The sequence below is a fragment of the Cupressus sempervirens genome, chromosome 9 (assembly GCF_028749045.1).
Source record: "Cupressus sempervirens isolate cs-2001-9-10 chromosome 9, ASM2874904v1, whole genome shotgun sequence".
In the NCBI taxonomy this organism is placed as follows: Eukaryota; Viridiplantae; Streptophyta; class Pinopsida; order Cupressales; family Cupressaceae; genus Cupressus; species Cupressus sempervirens.
In genome coordinates, this window is record NC_143126.1 from 166075102 (window position 1) to 166086225 (window position 11124).

At 34.3% G+C, this 11124-nt stretch overlaps 1 protein-coding gene across 1 annotated transcript; it reads right to left on the reverse strand.

Moving 5' to 3' along the window:
* Positions 1-2746: 2746 nt before the first annotated feature.
* LOC149538025 (AP2-like ethylene-responsive transcription factor ANT) lies at positions 2747-9220 on the reverse strand. The gene is made up of 8 exons (XM_089799422.1): positions 8152-9220; positions 7165-7939; positions 6684-6766; positions 6347-6435; positions 6173-6246; positions 6001-6051; positions 5731-5807; positions 2747-3651 (listed from the first exon to the last, which is right to left on the reverse strand). Exons 1-8 carry the CDS (start codon positions 8342-8344, stop codon positions 2972-2974), a joined length of 2022 nt encoding a protein of 673 aa, XP_089655548.1. The 5' UTR covers positions 8345-9220; the 3' UTR covers positions 2747-2971.
* Between the last annotated feature and the right edge of the window lie 1904 nt (positions 9221-11124).

The window sequence follows — 11124 nt, forward strand, 5'->3', positions numbered from 1 at the left end:
TTCCATTAACATTGATGGAAAACATTTCTACTTCTTATGGGGTCATGTAGTGTTCATCATCTCTTACATAATTTTCCTCTATTAATGTTGTGCACATGGATAGGCCTTATAAGGGAGCATATCTCCACCGTTTTCTCTAAAGTTTGAGGATTTAAATGATTTCATTTCATGGACTAACATTCAATGACAAAAGAAAGTTCTTCTCAAATATTATCCCAACCACATTTGAGCCAATAATGTGTGGTTGGACAGGGAAGGAGCTAGCGTTGTTGAGGTTATATCCTTGATTTCTATTTTATTGATGGCAACTTGCACATTGGACTTGTGTTTTTCCTTTGTTTCATTATTTGGCTACTTTAGTTTTGGTTGTCCCATTTGGATTTTTTGTGTCGGTCTTAAGTTTTGCCTATCTCTTAAATTACATTTATGGTCTCAACAAAACCAGGATACCTTAATAAAAAAATGTATTTTCAAAATATTTTTATTATGATATGAAACCTATAATGGAACATCTGACCCCCTTAAAGATGTTTTATAAGAATAGCTATGGGTAGCTTCACAAACCTTTCCCATACATGTACACCCTTAGGGATTATTGCTTGTGTAAAAAATATTTTCTCAAGGGTTAACAAAAAGGTTGTGCTTGCTAACAAACTCGAGACATACTTTGAAAACTTTATTATGCCATCAAAGCAAATGCAAGAAATACTTGATTTTATCTAAACATAATGTCAAGTTGTTAAATGTCATTTTCTTGGTTTGACACATAACATTAAATATAATTTTTTAAATGACCAAAGACTCATGAAATGATGGATAATTCAACCCTTCATTAAGTTGATGGATTCCAAAGTGATGATTTTGACTTGTGTTTTCTTTAAAAATTTATAAAAAATCAAGGTAAATCTATTATAAAGAACAAATATTCAAATCATTTTCAAAGGTAGAATGAGTTTAAAATAATTTGATTTATTATTAATTTTATTTGTAACCTATATCAATATATAATTTATATCCAAAGGATTGAGATGATGGGAATTCTTTTTCATTAAAAATGTGTGCCAAATCGCCAAAATTGACATCTAAAGTGAAATTCTAAGTGGCGATTATTGGCCTTCTATTGTTTGACTTCTAGTAGTGATTTGTATTTTTTTTATCAAATCCTTAATGCTCTCGAAGAGCTATTATTGTATTGCATGTAACAAATTGAATATATAATTGGTTAGTTAGCTTTAATGCTTACTTGGTCTTAGTTTGTAAACTATTAGGAAATATTGAAAATGTGTAAATAATATAAGCAAGAGCCTACAACACAACGGTAAATTGTGAGCCTCTTATTGAAGAGATTTTGGGTTCAAATCTACACGTGCTTAATAAAATAATAATTAATAATAATACATAATAATTAATCTTGGCTTCAACCTCTTACAATTTTTTTTAAAAAATTGTAAATAATATGGTGATCCCAAAATGTTATGAACAATGATGTAACAAATGGTACAACTCCTTAGAACTCTCTTTCAGCCCAATGATGGATTAGAGTCTACTCCATAATAGTAATGTTAGAGATCTTGGGCATAGTCAAGCTAAAAAATAGCTAATGAATATATATATATATAATTTCTAACATAACAATTGTGATGTTTAAATAAGTTTCTATCAAATACAAACAAACAAGATACCTATGAATAAACCAAGAGCCAAGTTTGGCACATAACATTGTCAAAAAGCATCAAACAATAAAACCACCAAAACACTCAGCAATCAAACAATCATCAAGAAGAGACCCAAATCAAATTACTCCCTTACAAGCAAGGGAAAGTAAAGAAGCAATCATCAAGAAGAGACCCAAATCAAATTACTCCTCTACAAGTAAGGGATAGTAAAGTAGAAGGCTCCTTGGTGAAGGCACCCTATATTTTGAAGTCAATAATATACTTAGGGTTATCAAGATTAAGCAAGTTAATCAATTTGATCTAGAATAATAAACCTTCCACTTCAAATAAGATGTGTTAAGAGATGCAAGGTCTAAATCCAACATTAAGCTCCACAATGATTATCAAATCATGATTGTCTTTCAAATACTAGACGAATTTCATTTTTAAAAATGCATTCTAAAAGAGATATATCAGTTCAATACTTCTAAGAAAACTTAAAATTATTTCTTTTTCAATGTCTAAAAAAATTTGATTATATTTTCATAATAAAAATGCATAAATACCACAACCATACCACAATCATATCTACCAAATTTAAATCATAATGATGATGAGAACGAAATATAATTGTTTTTTAAAGAGAGAATTAGGTAACCAACTAAGCCTAGATTCCCATCAACATCACATGTCCTCTCATTTAAATCCAAACAGCCATGTTTGGCATGAGTGGTTTTCTCCCCACCACATCAAACATAGAATTTCAATCATGGCTTCTAGCTGTTATTAAAAGCTTTGTTTATTTAAAATCTTGGTTGATTTATTAACAAATGAAATCAAGTACTAGCTATAAAGTGCAAATTATTAATGTGGTAAACTTTAGGCTTATTTTTTTTTAACAAAAAGATTACCAATGATTATAGTGGGTCTCTAAGACCCCACCATGTGGAATCTTCAACTTTTCAAGAATGTGCAAAAGTTTTAAAGATAAAGATGTACACCCGCTATTAAAAAATTGCCCACCGAATGCAAAAGGTACAAATTCAACAACACCAAAAGTCAAAAGAAGTTGAAAATTTGTACCCTGGAGAAAAGATCAAATCTTTACACATCGTGTATCATATATATATTTAGTACTGTGACTTTACAGGTTTTTCTTCGGAAAAAAAAAACAAAATGAAGAAAAACCAGTCCAGATCGGAGATCGCGATCTGCTGCAACCCACCGGAATTTCAAAACGGTTGCAGAATTTCTGAAGAAAAGAAATCAAAGATCGTTTCTTTTTTGGCGGAGATCGAGAAAATCGGCACATCAGGTTACGTGCTGTTCCAAGCTGCAAACATTGGTAAATGGTGATGATGAGGCACTTGCTGTTGAATCCAGCTGTTAGTTTTAGCACTGTTCGATTCATAGTTTGTTGCAGGTGACGGATCGTGTTTAGATGTGGAGAAAAGAAGCAAAGCAGGCGAAAATTCTCCCTGAAGCTGAACATTTTCGTGCACAGGGCCGTCCTGAGAATGCCCTGGGCTTGAGCTGTGACTCGAACCCCCGACCTGCAGGACGTCGGGTGTGCCGGCAGAAATCTCCGTCAATTCGCCGTTTTGTTGCGTGATCAGATTGTGCAAAGCGGCGGCCATTTGTTGCTGGTTGCGCAAAACCTCCGCGGGCTTCTCTTCTTCCGATTGTGTCTGTGTGCTTCCATTCTCGCACCGGCGGCGATCCTGCTCGTCGGCCGCCATTATTTCCCAGCTCTGTTCGATTTTATCGGTTTCTCTGCTGCAGATTTGGAGCGGAGGCGAGGTGCTCGCTGTGGCGCCGCCGACGCTGTGATCTGTGATTTCTTTGTTCCGCCGGGCGAGTTCAGGTGATGGTAAAGTGGTGCAGTCGGAGATCTTTTGGACGTCGTATTTGCTGATGTCGAAATTTGTCACCGCATTCAGGCCGCGGAATTTAATGGCCGCTATGTCGTAGGCTTCTGCCGCTTCCTCCTGCGTGCCTGATGACAATATTTAAACAGACCAAGGATGAAACCCTTGTATTTTCCAGAATAAAAATCTCAGTTTTGGAGCTAACAAATTTGTATCTAATAAAATTCTCAGGATATAACAAATTATACATTGTTACAAATCTCAGTCTTGGAGCTAACAGATTTGTATGTAAATGAAAATCTCAGTTGTGGTGCTGAGAAAATTGTAAATAAATAAAAAAATTCTCGTAATGTAAAAAATTTATAGATAAATAATAATTCTCAGTTTTGGAGCACATAGGTTTTTAAGTGAAAAAATTCTCAGGATCTAACAAATTTATACATCGATAAAAATCGGAGCCTTGAAACAAACGAATTTGTTTGTAAATGATAATCTCAGTTTTGAAGCTGCCAAGTTTGTATATAAATTAAAATCTCAGAATCTAACACAAAATTTATACATAAATAAAAACCTCGGTTTTGGAGCGAACAAGTTTGTATGTAAATAGAAATCTCAGTTTTAGGACTAACAAACTTGAATCTTAATTTTGGAGTTTACGAATTTATCTTAACCTGCATTGAACATAGCAGGAAAACGTTTTTTTGATATATTCCTCTAACAGTCTCTTTAAATAGATTTGGTTTTGCTTTCTCGAATCTACGTGTTTCCTGCTCTTCACTTCTTCAGCATTTGTGACGATCAGAAGCTCTATGATCATAATGGCTCTCACAGTTGAGGGGGCACACTTCTTTGTGACCAAAATATATGTTTTACTATATAGAGAATTGTTCTATTAGTTTTCTGGAAATGATTGTGTTTCAGATCATATATCATACTATATAGAGAATGTTTTTCAAATATGTAAATGTAATATTTTTCGTGATATGAATATCAGGATTTAACTGTGTGATTTTAAGTCAAACTCGATGACCCATGTTTCATGAGTAGTGATTCAACATGAATCCATTTCTCATGAGAATAATATTTTTCATTATTTACATCAGAAGAATTTATCAACTGTAATATTGATTGTTTCATTAAGCATCATTTGTTTCATTAGGCATCATCTTTAGTAGCCATGAATTCTCTACTGTGCAACTGCATAATAATATTTAAGATTTTATAAAATATATTGAAAATTTCTTAATTTTTAAATATTAAAAATTCCAAGTGTTTGAATTCAAATTTTCTTTAATATAATTTTATTATTTTTTAAGTTTATATCTTTATTATATTTAATAATATAATAAGACCAATTAATTATCTATGTTCTATACAGCTTCTTGAGATCAAATTTTTGAATCTATCTAGTTCTCTCGGGAAATATTTAAATATTAAGAATAATGTCATATGATTTTTTTCTTAATAATACGGATAATTCATTATAATATAATTAATCAATTTTTTGACTTTAAATTGATTCAATTACTCTTAAATATTGAAAAAAAATTACAGTTTTATTTAAGGTAAACGAAATGTTGGAGAGGTGAATGAAATGTTGCAGTTTTGTGCATTTTCCTAGTTTTAAAACTCCGTAAGTTTGGTCAGTCATTTGAAATTTTTTACCTAAAAAATATTACTGTTAATCTGAGGCAGACAATATTTGAAAGGATTTTTGTGGTAACGAATTAAGCAAGTGCTGTGAAAAAAAGAACAAAAATATTACTGTTAATATGAGGCAAACAATATTTGAAAGGATTTTTGTGGTAACGAATTAAGCAAGTGCTGTGAAAAAAAAGAACAAAAATATTACTGTTAATCTGAGGCAAACAATATTTGAAAGGATTTTAGAGGTAACGAATTAAGAAACAAAAATGTTGTGAAAGAAAAGAATAAAACACCCACTGGTAAGGTTAAACAAGAAAGTGTTTCATAGTTTTAAAAAAAAAATTTAAAAATAAATAAATAAAGCCTCGCTAATTCCAAATACAAGAAGTGTTTTTCCTTAATGCACTGTATATGAAAATACAATGTCTCCACAAATTCAACAGTAAATACCAGAAAGATGTGCAATTAAAGATGAACATAGAATATTCTACAGGAATTTATTGTCATGCACCTCATGATTAAAGATAACTTTGAGGCTTCTCATAAAAAGGAGCACTTACTGAATGTTCCAAGATAGAGGTCCTTGTTTCCTGCAACTCTACCAATGCGTGCCTGCCATCTCCCATGCTGATGATGCCTGTATATTGTACACAGTATAAATGCATTTCAACATCATCAAGCCTACAACAATATGGATTTAGACATGAAATGAATCACCCAGTTGCATACATTGCAAGCTTCTATAATGATTCTTAACAAACCTAATACACCTAAGAAACCTAATACACCTAAGGATTTTATGTTTAGGTAAGCTCAAAAAACTAACCCACCTAGTTACTCCTCTGTACATGGATGCTCCCCTAGAGAATCCACTGCTTTTCCTGAATGAAAACATTATGTTATCACCTCATTGCAACTTCACTCTTCCATAGAATCACATTACACATGACGTTTTTCAAAACTATCCCATTACACATTAAGTGTTTTCAAAAGCTTTAATACCTTCTTAAATTTGCAACATACTCCTGCCTAGTCATGGGCTTCATCTCTTCAAGCTCTTTCTCATAAGTGCTCAACTGTAAATTTTGAAAAAAAACAGGAGATAACAGAGATATGTTATCTTCAGTTTTTAATTGCTCTTCATATCCATTATCAATAAATGCAAGGTACATTTACCGGGAAGTTAATGTGAGTAGTAGGCCCCCAGTACTTGAGGGCAGCAAGGTCATATGATCTTGCAGCCTTCTCTTCTTTATCATATCCTCCTTTACCACAAATAAACAAATCAACATTTAGTCTCATTTTAAAGCAGATTGACTAAACAATGCTAATACCATTAAATCTTCAAAGACAAAAACTGTGACACCAGACATACCCAGATAGACTGCAATAAGTGTTCATTGTTTCACAAGGATTCCATCACATGCCAGCAATAGACAAGAACAAGAAATCAGTCAGAACTTCCCACCAAAAAAACCTTATAAGCCATAATTACACATTCCACTTTCTGTACCTTGTCTCCCTTTCCTTGTTTGCCCTTCTTTCTTGCAGCTATTGTCCCATAAGTGAGCTTCATACCGACCAGTCCATCTATGCCTACAAAACCCACAAGAAAAAAATAACATCAAAATGGGTGAAGAAAAACCCACAAAACAAGTATAACACTAAAAAATGGATCAAAGCATAACACTAAAATGGATCAAAGCTATAAGATTTCCAAAATGCTACTGAATTTCTGAGTACTATTGTGTAGAGCTTTTCTCCATCAACATTATGAATCATGATTCATGATCCATTGTCAGGATGGAAGAGAGCCCAAAACAAGGGATGAATCACTTACAGGGATTTAAACATTGATGAAAAACTTTACACAGTTGTACTCGGAAATTCAATAGCATTTAACTAACAATGAGTTTTAAATCCTGATAGCAATATCATAATGAATTTTAAATTGACGAAATTTTTAATTCAATGTACAAATAATGTAGATAAACCTTGTCACTCCACGATACTGAGAAGTCCTTTGGCCAAATGTATCAATGGATTTTCTGGGAACCGGTTGCCTAGACCTTCCACCTGCCCCTCTTTTCCTGGTTTCAACTGTAACACAATCAGTACTAGTTGATTGGGGAATAACAGTAACAGCACTAGACTGTGATCCGGGACTCATGGTTAAAGTCAAGGCTGCCTGTGATTGAAAACTACTTCCACTATTGTTGTTATTATTTTCATCCTCCTTCATGTCAGTGGTATATTGTTGTCTAAACCATGGTTTCATGGCAGATATACCTACGCCATTATCCATGATTTCTCCCCCTTGGTGAGGATTGAACTGAAGACTACAATCTGTAAACATACTCTCCTTAGATGAGTCATCCTCATCATGCTCCAATGCAGCCTGAAACAACATATTAGGCTGAGTTTCATAGGTGGTGGTGGTGTTGTTCCAAGGAGTTGGGACTTCCATGGGCCTAGAAAGTGGAAGCTGGTTAACATTGATCCTCGAGTTGCATGAATCCCTATCAAAACCAGGAGTGGTATTGTTATTATGTTGCTCATAATACATTCCCTCCATGCTCAGAGGCACTGAATCCCTGTTGCTGGAGTACTGCCCTAAGAAGTCCTCCAGTTTAGGGCTCACATGCCCTCCTGAATTCTTTTGAGACATGTCATATTGTGTAGCTTGTACTCTTGAAAGCCTCCTGTCCACCATGTTTGTCGACTGAAGGCTTGTTGGTTGCAGTCCAGGGGACTTCAAATCATTCCAATCTACAAAACCAAAAGAAAGAAAAAAAATATGATTTTAGCAATACATAATATTAACAAAACCAACTCCAAATCATCACTCTATAACCTAAAACTAATCCATGTTCATGTTTAAAAGAACTATTCATTCCTACTAGCTTTTTCAAGAGCCTTAGATATTCACAAGGATAACCCATAGGTTTTGGTTATGGACTTGTTGGCTACAGTTTCTTTACCTTCAGTTTGGGACCTGCTGAGAACCTCCATGATAGAGAGAGAACCGTCAGACCTCAAGGGCATAGTAGTATAGAATGGCCCCCCTCCACCTTGCCCATAGCTGTGATAAGTTATACTTGAAGGAGGATCCCTACCCGCTAAATGGGGTGAGAGGGAGAATGTAAGCCAGCTATTATTGTTAGTGTTATTCATGGATTTCACTAGGTCTTATCACACAGACCACAAAGCTTCAGCACCGGTGTAAAGAATACAGCCAATATGCTTATGATTTCATTGCAAAAACTTCATCTAACTTAGAGAATTTCATAGGTTAATCACCCGGTTCCCCAAAAGCCTGAAAAACACCCACTTATCAAACTTGTAGAAGCTTCAGGGGAGAACAAGAATTCAAATTTGAAAGAACAAATCAGTCTATAAGTGTTCTGAGAAGGGAAATGCAAGGCAGCTGTAGTTATTGATATTAATCATGGATATCACTACCCACCAAACCTTGCAACCTTGTAGTTAAGGTTGTATCCCTAAGTGAAGAACTTCGACTTCACCGCACAAAACTTGATGGAACTTGAGCTTGCTCCGCACTGAGAATATCACTGGATAATCATTGTGTTCCTCAAAAACACTCACTTACCTAACTCATAGAAGCTTCTTGGGAGAACACAAAATCAAACTTCAAACCTCTAGTAAGTGAGGCCACCAAGATTTTGCTATAAAGAGCCCACCCAGATGAAACAAAACAGCTCATAAAACATCTAGATATATACCCATATCCATTTTCACTCCTTTCTAGAGCTGTTCCGCATATTGGGATTGGTGTACCATAAGTAAATACAAGCAAGGCTTACAAGCAAGGCTTACTTCAAGCTCTACCAAACATTCCCTCCGCAAAGCCTCCATATATATAATAAATAAAAAACCAATATTAGGTAAGTCATAACAGCAAAGCCATTGCCCTAATCAAATACAACTCTGATAAAGATCCCATCCCATCCAGTGTACTATAGCCTGTAATCACATCCACAACTATTCAAACTTGAATTTTTTTTCCAAAAAGCCAAAGAAACCTACTGTAGGGTGTTACTTGATTAAAGACTGGGTATTGGCAGTGAGTGATAGGACAAGCAGAGGGCAGGTCAGGTCACTTCAAGCTCAGGATCTATCTAGTTACCTACAGCTGTGCTGACCATTTCAAAATATCACAACTTTTTATCCTAAAAAGAAAATCTTTTTAATCTATTTTTTGGGGGAGTCAACAGCACCACCTGCTAAGCTGAATGCATGCAGACAAGGCTTGGTGTCGGTTAACACAAATTCATATCTCTGGATAGCAAATTGCATGGACTTTGTGCAATAAATTAGATTTATGTCTGAGGTCTAAAGTCAATAAGAAGGGTCTACACCTCGCTTTTTTAGATATGTTTTTGGGACCGACTAGTTTGAAATTTTGGAAGATATGCTGAATATACTAACGTGGGTACGTTGTAATGCTCAGCACAAACAAAATGTTGGGACTTATTGTCACACCCAATTTTTTATGAGCTCAGGAAAATATTTTTATTTTTATTTTCAAGATCTTCTCCAAATGTTTCTAGTATTTAATGTCTATTCTGCTACTTGAGTCTTTTTCCTCTTTGCTTTGCCGACAAAGATAGGAGGTGTGGTTATACTTCAAATCTCAAGTGACTCAGAGATTGGAATAGACTCTAGTGAATTTTTTTAGTGGTGCATTTAGATTTTAATGTATTTTACTCTTTGAGAGTAGATTTTATTAGTTTTTATTTAAAGAGAGATCATTGAACGACCTTATGATTGCATTGTAAAATCAATGGAGTATTTGAAAAAAGAAATATCACATAAAATTATATAATATTTATTATAGAATGTCAAAATTCTAAGAGATTATGGCCGTGCATATATTTGTAGGAATTTATGGTGTATTTCTTTAAATATGGTATATTTATGATTTGGAGGACAATTTTAGATAAAGTGGTATTGGAAAGAAAGAGAAATTAGAGGGTTTGATCAAGAGTTGAGGGGAGATGATATTATACCAAATTGTTTCTTGTAAAGGATGGTAACTTTTAGAGCAAGGATGAGTTATTATTGGGAGTCTAATTAGATATGGAGGTTAATTTTTCTCCACTTCTATTGGCCCAATTTCTCTCTAGATTTTTTCGATAGGGTTTTGGATTAGTGCCTCCAAGACAAGGTCAAGGGGCTTAAGTCTTGTTTAAATGGCTTAGGATTGGGGCTTTTTAATATGAGAATTTAGTAGCATCTTGCAACAGTATTGCAGATTGTAATTGGATTGATTTACTGGATAATAAGATTGGACTCTTTGTTTGGTGGATATAGCTTGAGATTAGTTGAACTATGTTAAATTATGTGTTTTCTTGTTTTGTTTCTGTGTGTTTTATTCCTCTACTTTATAGTTAAATTTGTATGTAATTCTTAGATATTTATCTTCTAACATTAACATGATGGGTGAAGGTAAAATTTGATGGGGCCTCAAAGGGCAACCTAGAGTTGAGTGGAAGTGTGCTATATTATAAGAGATAATGTTGGTAATACCTTAGCAATTAGAGCCAAGAGATTGTTAGAGGGAATAAATAAAGATTTTGAAGTTTAGATTGCAATCTTAGCAAGATAGAAGGCTAAGTAACAAGAGGTAAGAAAGCTACATGCAGAGGGTGACTCATTTATCATAGTGATGGCAGTAACAAATGGAGCATTTCTCAGACTTAGTATTTAAACAAATATATTAAGATCATTAGATTTTTACTTGGCAATTTTTAGAATTGCAGGGTCACACGTGTGAAGAAGATGGACAATTCAGAAGCAGGCATGATGTCTAAATTGGGAATCGGGTTGGCAGAAGTAGGGTAGGATGAGATTATAGAAGATTTTTAGGATTCAAAGGAGCATGGTTGGGCTATGAGGAAGGTGTCATTTCCAATGTGACCTCCTAGAGCATT